This window comes from Cheilinus undulatus, linkage group 18, assembly GCF_018320785.1.
Source record: "Cheilinus undulatus linkage group 18, ASM1832078v1, whole genome shotgun sequence".
Classification (NCBI taxonomy): domain Eukaryota; kingdom Metazoa; phylum Chordata; class Actinopteri; order Labriformes; family Labridae; genus Cheilinus; species Cheilinus undulatus.
In genome coordinates this window covers 42,902,027-42,916,165 of record NC_054882.1, presented here as the reverse complement: position 1 = coordinate 42,916,165, position 14,139 = coordinate 42,902,027, and the positions used below count along the sequence as shown (strand labels likewise).

General features: G+C 39.0%; 1 protein-coding gene and 1 long non-coding RNA gene across 2 annotated transcripts in view; one reads left to right on the top strand and one right to left on the bottom strand.

Moving 5' to 3' along the window:
• Positions 1 to 11,675, bottom strand: part of LOC121526545 — a 14,701-nt gene extending 3,026 nt beyond the window's left edge. Inside the window, exons 1-2 of the long non-coding RNA XR_005993326.1 lie at positions 11,457 to 11,675; positions 10,119 to 10,148 (exon numbers count right to left, since the gene is read on the bottom strand). This is a non-coding gene — a long non-coding RNA (uncharacterized LOC121526545). The remainder of the gene's footprint in view (positions 1 to 10,118; positions 10,149 to 11,456) is intronic.
• Positions 1,231 to 12,197, top strand: gsc (goosecoid). The gene is made up of 3 exons (XM_041813195.1): positions 1,231 to 1,554; positions 4,113 to 4,372; positions 11,671 to 12,197. The coding sequence occupies exons 1-3, from the start codon at positions 1,263 to 1,265 to the stop codon at positions 11,821 to 11,823; spliced, it is 705 nt and encodes a 234-aa protein (XP_041669129.1). The 5' UTR covers positions 1,231 to 1,262; the 3' UTR covers positions 11,824 to 12,197.
• The last annotated feature ends 1,942 nt before the right edge of the window (positions 12,198 to 14,139 follow it).

The following is a 14,139-nucleotide window of genomic DNA, read 5'->3' as shown; positions in this document are numbered from 1 at the left end:
TTTCCTCTTCTGTTCTTGTAGAAATGTGCAGCAGAAACCTCGGAGGCTTAAAGAGAGAAAAACATTCAGAGTAGAAATGAAAAACTGAATGAAGGCAAACATGGATGCTCATATTTACGCAGCAGGGCGATGCTGCAGCATCAGTACCAATCAGCATCATTAAACCGTTCAACACAAACGTTTTTATCTAACGAATCTCGCGATGACTTCACCAGTTTGTTAAAACAGGAAATGATAAAGAAATTCTGCTGATGCGCAAAGATCAAAGAAAAACGGAATTTCACGCACAAAGACCCCAAAACTGAAAAAGAACCAGAGAACAGAAATAATCCACGATGGAGAACAGGAAAGGGTTAATCTAACCCTGACTGTGAGGAGTTTGATCTTTGACCTTTATTCCGATGTTTGTGGTCACATCCGGTCTGAAGGCCTTCAGATTTGGAAGATTTCAGTAATCTTATGATCAGAGGGGCAGAAAAGACCGAAAAACCAGAGAGACAAAAATTCACAGTTAATCCGCTGATCTGATTTTTATTTTATAAAAAAATATTTAAAGATTTTTGAAATCCAAAAATCAAACAAAACAAAAAAATCAGCCGCTTCAGCTGAGACCTGGAGAGGAAAATACAGAAGAAACAACAGAAACATGATGAAAACCAACTAATCGATCAAATGTGATCGATAAAGAGCCGAACTCCATGATGCCTTCACTGACAAGGAAATAATCGGATTACTCTGTGCCCCAGCAGCGGACTTTCCTAAAGTCTGCAAACAGAGCGGATTATCTTAATTCAATTAATTCTCAATACACACATCTGGGCCCGCGTGACGTCACCGGGCTATAAAAGCGGCCCCGCTCCTCACTGGTCCCCTCAAACAGCCAGTCAGCGGCCAGTCCACGTCCACGAGAGACAGACAGCGCCAGAATGAGCGTGACGCAGATTTAGAGAAACGCGGAGGTTTTCCTGCACCCACGGGAAGTTTTTTCATTTCACACCGAGAAACTTTACAGAGTCCTCCCTCTCCGCCCCAACTTCAACGGCTCTGCCTCTCCGGTCCCCGTGATCCTCCTCTCCGGTCCCCGTGATCCTCCTCTCCGGTCCCCGTGATCCTCCTCTCCGGTCCCCGTGGTCCTCCTCTCCGGTCCCCGCGGTCCTCCTCTCCGGTCCCCGTGATCCTCCTCTCCGGTCCCCGTGGTCCTCCTCTCCGGTCCCCGCGGTCCTCCTCTCCGGTCCCCGTGATCCTCCTCTCCGGTCCCCGTGATGCCCGCGGGGATGTTCAGCATCGACAGCATCCTGTCGGGCAGACCGAGCTGTAAGGAGCCCCTGCTGCTGCACCGGAGCGGCCCCGTGCTCCTGTCCGCCGGCCTCTCCGACTCTCTCTACACCGAATACAACGGACTCTACTCGGCCACATGCGGGCCCTCTCCTCCCGGGATTCAGTCCGTGAACGGGACCAGGATCGGATATAACGGCTACTACTACGGAGGAGCCCCGCCGTGCTGCGGCTCTGTGCCCGGCCTCAGCCCGCAGCAGTGCCCCTGCATCCCGCCAGGTAGGACCCACAGACCCCCGCTGTGACCGGATGTTTGACGTAGAAATAGAAACGGAGCCTTAGAAAATCAACGGTTTTTAAAGTTAAAGCTCACATTAGAGGAAGAGCAGGGAGCCGAGCTCCAGCCCAGAGTGGGTTTGTTCTGTATCCGGTCTGATTTCAGGATTTGCGTTCCTTTTATTTTGGGGAGAAAAACTCCAAAACACTTTCTATGATCTAATAATTTTATTATTCCTGTTTTTCAGTGAAGTGTCTCTGGTCTTAAAATTAGAAATGTTCATTTTTTTTGGTTAAATTTGCTCAAACACTGAAATGCTTCGAGGTTCCCTCACGCGTAAAAGAACAAATTGTTTTACGCACGAAATTAAAAATTACGCACGAGGTTAAACTGCAGAAATTCAACATTTACGCAAAGACAAACTATTTAAAAATATCTGTGAGGTGTCAGAGACTGAAACACTCCTGCATAGAATGAAGCAGGATCCGGTTTTAGACAGAGATGAGAAATACACTCCTGTTTCTGGTTCATCTGTGATGGGGGTTTGGATCTTTAGGGTAACAGTAATGCTTTGAGCCTGACAGGATTTAAATATTCATTTACATGGATGAATATTTCAAATTTAGAGCGAAGCGAATGAAACGTTCCATTTGGAGCATAAAAAGTGTCCTGATAAATCCTCCGGCTGGTTTAAACTGTGAGAACTGCAGAGGTGCTGCGTTTTAAAAAGAGGTCAGAGGTTTTAGTTAGACATCAGTCTCTACTCCATGGTGAATAAAAATGTCTCATCTTATATTTTAGGCAGTAAATTGTTTTACGCACGAAATTAAAAATTACGCACAAGGTTCTACTGCAGAAAAACAACATTTACGCAAAGACACACTGTTTCCAAAAATATGTGTCAGGTGTCAAACACTAAACCGGTCGTTCATAGATGTCGGCATGAAGCAGGATCCGGTTTAGACGGATTAAAAATACTCTCCTGTTTTTGGTTCATTGGTGATGAGGGGTTAGATCTCTGGGATAACAGGCTTCTGTCTTTGAGCCTGACATCATTTAAATATTCACTCCGACAGGTGGAAATATGGAGAAATGTTGCAAATTTAGAGCGAAGCGAATGAAACGTTCCATTTGGAGAATAAAAAGTGTCCTGATAAATCTACGGCTGGTTTAAACTGTGAGAACTGCAGAGGTGCTGCGTTTTAAAAGGAGGTCACAGGTTCTAGTCAGACATCAGTCTCTACTCCATGATGAATAAAAATGTCTCATCTGTCGGGCACTAAATTGTTTTACGCACAAAAATAAAACTGGCACATGCGCACACAGATTCACTGTAGGATGTGACAGATCATCTTCTAAACACGACCAGAAAGTGTCAAAGCTCCAGGCTGCTTTAAATGTGAGGAAACTGACATCTGATACTGCAGCAGGATCCACGTCCGACCTGGACCTGGCGTTGTTTGACCCAGCTGGTCTCATGAGACCAGGCTTATTGATTGATCTAGAAAATACCTGCCAGGATTCAAGTTTCCGTTAACCTTGAGATTTGAGTTTTTTGTTGATATTTTTATGAGGAAATGTGATCTTGAAGGCCGCACGCCAAGACTTTCAGATCTCAGGAGTGAAGCATCAAATTATTTTACGCACGAATGAAAAACGGAAAATTGACGCACAGAGACTGACTGCACATGTTGACATGGATGTATGGATGCATATCTGCAGAGGTCAGCGCGAGACTGTTGAAGCCGTTTGTTGCCGGTTTCAGAAAAATGAGCCAGTGTCGGTGGCTGTTTGGCTTTATTCGATGCTCTCAGCCTCGTTTTTACGCCAAATCAAATCTAGTGAAACCCTGAATGTTCTCCTCAAAGTCTTAAAATGTTCAGCAGGGAGAAAAACAGCAAATTTATTCCTGTTGCAATCATTAAAAAAAGCTGCTTCACTCCTGCAGCCGCAAAGATGAGCTGCAGCAGGAATCAGTCCAAAGATTGTAAAGTTCTTTTTTCTAAATGAATGAATAACTCAGCTGTCCATGTCTGACCTGTAAACATTTGAATGATCCCCTTCCATAAATTAGAGGGAATTATTTAAAGGTCCTGAGCAGAGGGAAAACTAGTCAAACATTTTAGAGACTCAGCAGCGGATCCATTTATCAAGTAAACGTTTATTTGTCTGATTAAGCTTTCCTGTAATATTGAGAGTTTTTTATTTGCCTGCTGTCATAGAAAAAATAATCAAGACAAAAATGTTGAGACTTTTTTTCTTGTGTCTGAAGCGGTAAATTGTTGATTTACGCGCGGAAATCTAAAACAAATCCGGACATCTCAGACTCTTCTAAATATTCAGATGTGACGCCAGCTCCACGGAGGTCAGTGGACTGAGGATCCCGGGGCTGCTGGTCAGGATTTAGGGGGTCCACGTCTCTTCAAAGTCCGGATCAAACTGAGTCAGAGTTATTTTTACGCACGAGCTGGACGCGTCCGCCATCACCTCTGCTGCTCCAGCTGTAAACAAGCGGAGTCTGAGTTTCAGTCTGACGGTGTGTGATGATGCCTCTCCGCAGGTTACGACAGCGCGAGCTCGGTGCTGCTGTCCCCGGTCCCTCACCAGATGATGTCCTACATGAACATGAGCAGCCTGTCGCGCACCGAGCTGCAGCTCCTCAACCAGCTGCACTGCCGCAGGAAGCGGAGGCACCGCACCATCTTCACGGACGAGCAGCTGGAGGCTCTGGAGGGCCTCTTCCAGGAGACCAAGTACCCGGATGTGGGGACGAGGGAGCAGCTGGCCCGTAAGGTCCACCTCCGAGAGGAGAAGGTCGAGGTCAGTAGGGACTCTTGTCTCTTTTTTTCTTGCTCTTGTTTTCTCTTCTGATTGGTTGTTTTCATTAACGTCGTCGCTTTACGTAACTTTATATTTTTAAAATGATTTACAGCAGAGAAAAATCATCTATGGAGGGATTTTTGTTCTTTGATACCGTTTCCTCCGTCAGGGGAGAAAAAACAGAATTTGAAATGTGAGATTTAGGTGAATTTGGGATTAATAATAACATTTCAATCCTGAAAACATTTCATGACGGTTTCGATCATGTGTGATAAAAATGTTTACGGTTTAATATTTTTCCGAGGTAAATGTACCGGATTTATTTCATATTTTATTATTCAAGTGAATTATTTCTAGATGAATTATTCATCTCTGATACTTCAGTGGCTTTGTAAAATACATATTTAAAATAAAAAAGGAAAAAAAAAATCTAGCATAAAATTATTGCCCAGAATTCATTCAAAAATATCTAAAGGACTTTGACCAAATTCTGATTCTGAGGCACAACGAGAATAAAAAGATGACAAAGTGACTTAATGCAAAAATGAATATTCAAAAATGTCTCCAAGCAGCCCAGACACCTCTGTTTTTGCAACACTTAAAAAAAGCAGAAAATAAAGTAAAAAAAAAAAAAAAAAAGAAGGTGAAATTTAAATGTAGGAAATCTTAGAATAAATATGATTAATCATATTGTTTTATTTTCCATTAATGATTGCATAAAGAAGCCACACATTTGGTTTAACTATTAGGCACAGACGACGGCCTGGGCCCCTTCAGGATATAGTCACCATAGGTGTGCATCAAATGTGAGGAACACGTCTAAAATTATTCAGATAAGTACTGAAAATGTAATTAAGATCCAGAGGGTGCATAAAATAGCCTCAAATCAGAGAAGAGGTCCCTGCAGACGACCCCAGGACCCTTACAGAGCTGTCTGCAATAAAGCTAGTAACTGTGAATGTGTGGATTACTGTGTGTTAAAATAACATCCATTCATTAATACATCCTGATTTTTGATACGGCACCGATGGTGAGTGAACATTGTTTATTTCAGACCTCAGCACCACACGCTAAAATGATGAAACCAGGAGAGTCGTCCTCATACCAGAGCTGAGCGCTCACATTTGGGAATGTGATGCCTCTGAATAGATCGTTTACCTACTATGATTGCTTTAAGTTGGATCAGATAGAGTCTGATTTTGGTCTTTGCTTTTGGGGCAGCAAGTCACTCAAAACATCCTGGTCCTCGCAGCTTTACTCATCAGCGCTCTTTTTTGTTTTGTATTTGATTTGGTAGCAGTAAAAACACCACAAATGTTTTTTTTCTGCCTCAGTCTTGATGTCTTTTCCTGCAGAGACCCAAAGTGTACATAAAAATACAAATTTGTTGAGCTGTTGTTCTTTAGTACAGGTGTTTGTACATTGAGGCTGTTCTGGGTTGAATTGTCCCGCATAATCAAGGACAAGGACGCCTTATTTCAGATGAAAATGAATAATTACACTTGAAGCTGGTTCGCCTGAAAATCCCAGATAAAGGTTATTTTAAGATTTTAAAAAAGCCATGAATAAAGAATGTATTTCTTTAAATAACTACAAAGTCTGCCAGTGGGGCAAGCAAAATTTACCAGAGTCTTAAAATGACAAGAACCATTTAAGACACTGAAGAACCTCAAGGCCCCATTTATTTATCTAAAACAAATCACAGTGCTGAAAACAACAACAGCAACAAAATCTGAAGCATCTATCCCTTTTGTTGACTGTTGTTGGCAACTTTTGGCAAAGTGGGTTGAACTGCCAACTATGGTCTATATTTGGCAAAAATGGAGGGAAAAAAGCCCCCCAACATCCCCAGCTTCACCAACACTCCATCCTCTATACCTTTGAAGATGATGTCATCCTTTAGAAAATACCAAATAGTCCATCCGTGCCTTTGAGGATGATGTCATCATTTAAAGTTAAATTAAATATTCCATCTATGCCTTTGAAGATGATGTCATCATGTAAATTTTTAATTAAATGATCCATCCATGCCTTTGAAGATGATATCATCATGTAAAGTTTTGATTAAATATTCCATCCATGCCTTTGAAGATGATGTCATCATGTAAAGTTTTAATTAAATATTCCATCCATGCCTTTGAAGATGATGTCATCATGTAAAGTTTTAATTAAATATTCCATCCATGCCTTTGAAGATGATGTCATCATGTAAAGTTTTAATTAAATATTCCATCCATGCCTTTGAAGATGATGTCATCATGTAAAGTTTTAATTAAATATTCCATCCATGCCTTTGAGGATGATGTCATCATGTAAAGCTTTAATTAAATATTCCATCCATGCCTTTGAAGATGATGTCATCTCATAGGCTTTGGAAAGAAGATGCCATCTAAGCTTATAAAACATTCCATCCTTTCCTTCTGCATGCAGGCCAGTCTAGAAGAGCACCAGAACTCAGACTCAGCACCTCCTAGTAATGGAACATGTCTTTAGGACAGGTGGAATTTGGAAAGATAAAAATAGATGCTTACGAGGCCCAGATGGCCTGGCGGTTAAGGTGTGCCTCATGTACGCAGGCGGCCCTGGTTCAAGTCCGGCCTATGGCTCCTTTCCCCGTGTTCCACTCCCACTCTCTCATCCCTGTTTTATACTCTATCCACTGTCCTCTGGGAATAAATTGCCCCAAAAATATATTAGAAAAAAGATGCTTACTCTTGGTGATATATCCGTTCTTCTGACGCTTATCAGACATTTATATTTATTTTACTAACAAGTAAACAAGTAAGTCACTGTTTCAGTGTCTATAGGGCTCTACCTAACCATTAAATTGATATGAAGACATTATGGGTTTTTTTTGTGAGGGGTCTGGACCTTGTTTATTGCAACTGGGGGTCCTCCACAGGGACTTTACTGGATAACGAAAATGTAAATTGATGCTATTTAATTCCTCCATTCACATTCAAAAATACATGTCTTAATCATCAAGCACAAAAATGTTTCAATAAAATAAATTTAAACAAAAAAAACTAAATAAAATTAAAAAAAAAAGTAGAAAATGTTTATTTGACCATTGTTCAGAGTAATTCCACCAGTGCTTTAATATTGTGGCGTGTTCTTCATGTTCACCTGCTGTTACCCACGGGTGGTTTTATCGTTCAGGACTCCCTGGAGCTTCTGAACAGTCATATAGATAGGGCTGGGTAATATATTATGTTTTTAAGATATTGGTAATCTATTGTTGGTATTTATCAAAAATTATTGAAGGTCATGAAGTGATTAAGTAATCTTTGATAACACTGATCAGTAAAATAATGGAGATTTGATCAATTTGATTAATCTCATAATAAAGGGGGAAATGAGTTTGTGTGCAGTTTCTGATCATTATAAAACATTCCCAACATGGTCTGAGTAAGACGTTAACTGGAATCATATTAAACTTTATATTTATGGTGTTGTGATAATGATTGGTCATTCTTCTACAAAAACACTGAGATTAATACAGCACCAGTATCCTGTGTAGCAGTTTAGCCCTAGATTTGTCCCTGCTGGTTCTCCAGCTCTGACACCTGAGAGGAGAAGCTTCAGCTGAATGGAGAAGGGACTAATATCAGTCTTTAAGGACTAAAACGCCACATTAAGACGCTGTATTAGGGCCAGTCTTTTAATATTAAATACACATTAAAGAGGATCTGCTAATTTATGAGATTTTTTTAGACTTTAATAGTTGTAAATGTGCAAGAACCAAACGTAGAACCTTGAGATTATAAAGTGAAAAAGCTGACTGAGTGAAGAAGATGAGACCCGATGAAGGCGTGTGTACTAAATAATAATAATCTCATTATCATGAATATCTGGACTTTTCTGTCTCCCAACCACTATTTTCATTTTGGTTTCTCTTTAAATCTAAAACTTTAAATGTTGTAAAAATATCACTTTATATTTTTTACTGTTTATAGTTTTAAAACAAAGAAATTTCAACTCTAATTTTTTTACAGATTTACAACTTTTTAAATGAATAAATTCTTTATCTCATTTCTTGTGAATTTAGAGCTTTAACAAAAAAAAAAATCAAGTTTGTTATTAAAAATGTGACTTTTTTTAAATTCATGGTTTCTCTTTATTTTTAATTGTATTAGTGTGGCCTTAAAACCTCGTCATACCTTATAGTGAAGCCACCAAGGCAAACAGCAGGACCACATTCATTTTATTCTAACAGCCAAAGGGTCAGTACATCCTTAATCAGACTGTTAATTTAACAAAAGGAACAAAAATAGATGCTTAATCACAATTATATTACCAATATTTGTATTTTTAAACTCAAATGTCACAGTAATGCTTCATTTGATGAGGTAAACAGAGAACTAAAGCTGATGTAGGCTACTCTCTCAGTGCAATGAACAGAATATTTCTAAGGTGTTTTTGTGTATTTTAGTTACATTTCAGTTTTTTTTCAAATGCATTTAGTAAAGCTTCAAAAATAGAGTTATAAAGACAAAATTACAGCCAATTATAGCTGGAATTTGTTGCAAATTGATTAACACCAGCTATCAAATATTCGCTTTAAATTTCTTCATTTTTTTAAAGTTGTCACGGCAGATTTTTGTCACATTTTCCTCAAGTTAACAACTTTCTGAATATGCAAAACTGACTCGAGGGCCGCAGTTTGTGAGGAGGGGGCCGCACGTGGCCTCCAGACCGCCAGTTTCCCACCCTGGTATGGAGTAAGAATTAGGGCGGAATGATTTGAGAAAATAATTGCATTGCAATTTTTTTTACCCAATATTGCATTTGCGATTTAATATGCTATTATTTCTTAAGATCCTCACCTCATGCATTTTCCAACAAAAACAAGCAATAATTCATTCTAAACCGTAACAAACACAATATTAGATCAAACTAGGGCCGAACAATTTTCAAAATAATTAATTGTCATAATTTTGACTCATTCTGCAAAGTGGATATGAAATGTTGCATATAAGGGAATGATATTTTTTATATAATTCTCATATTTAACAAGTAAAACATACAAAAATGAAGAAAAATAGCATTTTTTGGAGACTATTCCTAAAATGCACGACTAGAATGATTGCATATATAATGTATAACGTCTGCTGCTGCTGCTGCTGCTGCAAAAAGGTTAAAACTGGTATTTTGACACAAATTTCAGGTTAAAGAAATATTGCACCTTCTGTGATTTAAACATTGCAGCAGGTCATATTGCGATTTAATCTAATTTGCGATTAATTTTCCATCCCCAGTAGGAACAGTTAAAAGATGAAGAGGAGTGCATTTTAAAGAGATTTATGAAGGAAAATGTGAACCAGTGTTCAGCCTTCCCCCAGTCTCCCCTATTCAGAGGAGACACTATTCACCTTATTCCCGACCCCCGTAGAACTCTGACTGACATACGGACAAGACTTCAGGGGGCCTTCTGTGAGAGAAGAGCCATGAGATGCTAATCCAGATCATTAAAGCTATGCATGTAAACATCTGTTAGACCTGAGATGGGATATCAGTGTTCCCAGAAAACACACTGGTACTGAGGTTCTAACCTAGTCTCGCTCAGGACCACCGCTGTCTAAATGACTGAACTAAAAACTGTTTGTTTAATGAAAAATGATGCAGTTTGGATCTCAGATGGAAAAAAGAAGTGTAAAAAAAAAAAGAGACAGGAGGAAACTAACATGTTTTGCACCCATTTCCCCATAATTACAGGCAATTTTTTGCTGATTTCCAGAGATCTTACCTTATTTTCACGGGGAAAGTTGATTTTTTTCTGCAAGAAAATGAGACAAAATATAGAGAAAACATTTGAATTGGCCAAGAGTCAGGATATAACAGAGTCAAATAAAAAGCATGTCCACTAAGGACTGCAGAACTTCATCACAGACACTGAAAACAGCTCTGTGACCCACTTTTGGTCCCAGAACCACCAGTAGAGAACCACTGCACTAGAACAGGGATGTCAAACTCAAGGCCCGGGGGCCAAATCGGGCCCGTGGTACAGTTATACCCGACCCGCAAGTTTATATAATATTCTTATCATAACTGGCCCGAAAACACGAGCTCTGCAGATTCACTGCAGAATAAAAATGTAAACTTAACCTATCAGATATCCTCAAGTCCTAAAAATGTAAAATAAATAAATAAATAAAGAGTTAAAATAACAAGATCAAAAGAAACGGGAAAATTTATTTGTGCTTTCATTTCAAATTTTCAATTTTGCATTGCACAATTATGACTTCAATAAATTATTTGGACTTTTATTTCATATTTTGACCTTTTCAACTTATAATTTTGACTTATCTCATATTTTAAACTGTCAATTGATAATTTTCATGTTTTTATCTCAAATTTTGACCTTTTCAATTGATTAGTTTGACTTTTTATCCAATAGTTCGAAGTTTTCAATTGATTATTTTGACCTTGATGTCCTATTTTGACCTTTCAGGTGCACCATTTTCATTCTTAAGCCATATTTTTGCCTTAAAAACATGATTGTGATTTTCTTTTCTATATATTTGCCTATTAAAAGCATTTTTTTTAACATCTTATTTTGTGTTTTGACCTTTGGAAAAATAAGTTTGACTTTCTATCTTAGATTCTGAGCATTCTGACTAATCATTTGACTTTTTAAATCCCAAAATCATTTATCATCATTGGTAACTTTTTCCCCATAATTTATTACTAGTGAAAAATGAGGCTGACAGTTTGGTTAAAGGTGACCCTGTTAGGCCCTCAGGTCAGACCTTAATTCAGAATCCGGCCCCCTCTGGGAGAGAGTTTGACACCCCTGCACCAGAAGATTTAGCTAGCTTTATCTTCATATCACACATTTCACAGAGTAATAAGTCATTAAAGCTGAAGATGTGTCGGAGCTGGAACATTTCTGTATTTAGTTTGTGGTTTTAATGAAATTCTTATTTCACCAACCAGTCCATCTCTGAATGTGTGGATTAATCAGATATTTTGTACGAATATTAAAATGATCACAGCGAGTTTAAAACCACAGTTAGGGTCACAGGAAGCGGAACTTCAGCTGACGTGGGTGTTAAAGGTTAGCGGTAGGGTTAGGGTTACTCACTACTGAGAGCCAATCCTCTCCACACAGTCGCTACACGAGCGTCAGCTGACATCGTCACTGTTCCGGAAGTTCAACTCTCAGGTGGAACATTTCCGTAAAACAACGCGAGAAAATAAAACCCCCTCGCGCTGCCACCTTGTAGCGAATAAATCCAAAGTCAAACCCTCTCGGCCACCGTATTAAATCTTTATTTGTGTTTTTATTGCTCACGTAGGTTTGGTTCAAAAACAGACGCGCCAAGTGGAGGAGGCAGAAACGCTCTTCATCAGAGGAGTCTGAAAACTCCCAGAAATGGAACAAAGGGGCCAAAAGCTCCGAGGAGAAGAGCGAGCTGCAGACCAAGAGCGACGTGGACTCAGACAGCTGATGACGTCACGCTCACGTGGGTCCCCACCTGTACAGAAATGAGAGAGGACTGTGATGAAGACCGTGTTTCCATGTTGCACACTTGTACATACCTGCCTGTTCTGAATGCTTTCCCGTGTTTCTGCCTTATTTATATTGTTATTTAAGTTGGTGAAGCTCCACAGAGCGGCCTCCTGTCTGTAGATGATGTTCTCTGTCACAGTGGTCGCTGTTAAATATTGTCATTGTCCGTGTAACGGGACTCAGAATGAGCCTATAAGCGTTACCCATAATTCATGGTGTCATGAGCAGAGGCACAGTTGTACACAGCTACGATGACGTCATTTTATTTGACAGGAAATTAAAAAAAACATACGTAAAAGGACGAATTATAAACATTAAAATACTAAAGAAAGCTGAAAACACGCTGTCTGCTGTCTCTGTTTCTCCTGCTGCTCTGACGTAACACACCTCTGTCTGATGTGACAGCACGCATGCGCCCCACGACGTTCGACAGGCGCGCGCGTGGACTTGAGAGGGAGACGTAGGAAATAGAAGAGATGCTAAAATAAAATAAATTCCTCTATAGCAGGAGTCATCAAGTTCATCTGCACAGGGCCGGATTTGGTCTCAACAGAAACTCTGAGGACTTTCAAACTCTCAGAAATAAAGAAATGTTTTATATTATTCTAGTCATTAGCAGAGAGATCTACCCCTGTTATCTATAACAGCAGGCCACAGGCAGACGGGCCTGACACAGAATAGGCCGGACCCCTGAAATCACAGAGATGGGCCCTCCCCAGTTCATTAACCAGTTTTTGACACTTTTAACACTTTTTGCCTCCCTTTGCCTCTTTAACACAACTTTTGAAAGATTTTAACCCCATTCAAACCCATTTTCCTACATGTTTTATCCCCTTTGTGACACTCCGATCAATTTTTGCCACCTTTTAACCCCTTTTCATTACGTTTTTGCAACTTTAAAACCAATTTTTCCTACTTTAAACCCATTGTTGATACTTTTGCCTCTTTAACCCAATTTTGAAAGATTTTAACCCCCTCTAAACCACTTTTCCTGCATTTGAACCCCATTTGTGACATTCTTTTATCCAAGTTTTGCCACTTTTTAACCCCTTTTCATCACTTTCTTGCACTACTTTTTTGTCAATTGTAACAATTTTTGATACCTTTTGTGCCTTTTTTCCTCTTTTACCATTTTTTGGCCACATTTTAACCTCTTTTCACCTCTTTATCTGGTCATTTTTGCAGCACTTCTGCCAACCTTAACCCTTTTTAAAGTCCTTACTAATAAAGACAGTAATTCTCTGTAAAACAGATCAAATGTTAGTCATTCTAAACTATTTCAGTGTTATTTTTTGTGGGATGTATTTAACAGCTGCAGACATTTAAAGCCAAAAGATACTCTTAAAATCTTCTCTCCCTCCTTTTCTGAATTTAACGATCTTTTGGGGGCCGGACAGGAAGCTTTGGGGGGCCTGACGTGGCCCCCGGGCCACCAGTTGATGATCAGTGCTCTATAGGAAGCATTTGGATGATTAATTCAGCCTTTCTTTAAAATAGCGATGCTTCAAACACATTCATAAAACAAAAACGAATAAATATCTGATCAAATTTTCCTCTGATTTACAAGGAAACACAAAATAAAACCATTCATTTCTTATTTTATTTTGAAATAACCACAGAGAAGAGCTCAGATAGAACTTCCTGTTGTTCCAGGTATTTCTTTAAAAGTTTAAAGGATATTTGAAGACTCAACATCTCAGATGTGTTTTTTTGTTTTTTTTGTAGATAAAATAAATAACAGGCCTTTGTTTTAAATATTTTTAGTTGCCAGATTTGGAAAAATGTGTCAGTTTTTCAGATGTTTTGTTGATTGAATAACTGATTGATTAATTTATAATTAGACAACATGAACACATTATTTGGACACGTTTCAGCCTATTTAAAGAGACAAACACCTTAAAAACACACTAACGGCTTGAATCAGCCGCTGAGGAGAGACATGAGGAGCTTAACCCTTTTATGCTCTCCTCAAATTCACCCTCTTTACTCCTTCCAGGCAAAAATGTACACGCACAGAAAATTACCATTAAATCAGCATACGTCAATATTTTTTTCTACCTTTTTTTTATAAATCTCTTAAACAACTTCAGACCTGCTCAAATCTAACAAACATTGAATAATTTTCAAGATTTTAACCCTTTAAATTCCAGTTTGATTATTTGAAATATTATATTTTTTGCTGAAAAACAGAAAAATTGAATTATTTTCCGTATAATAAATAGTGGAAAGATGAGGCTTTGGGGGTGATGAGAGT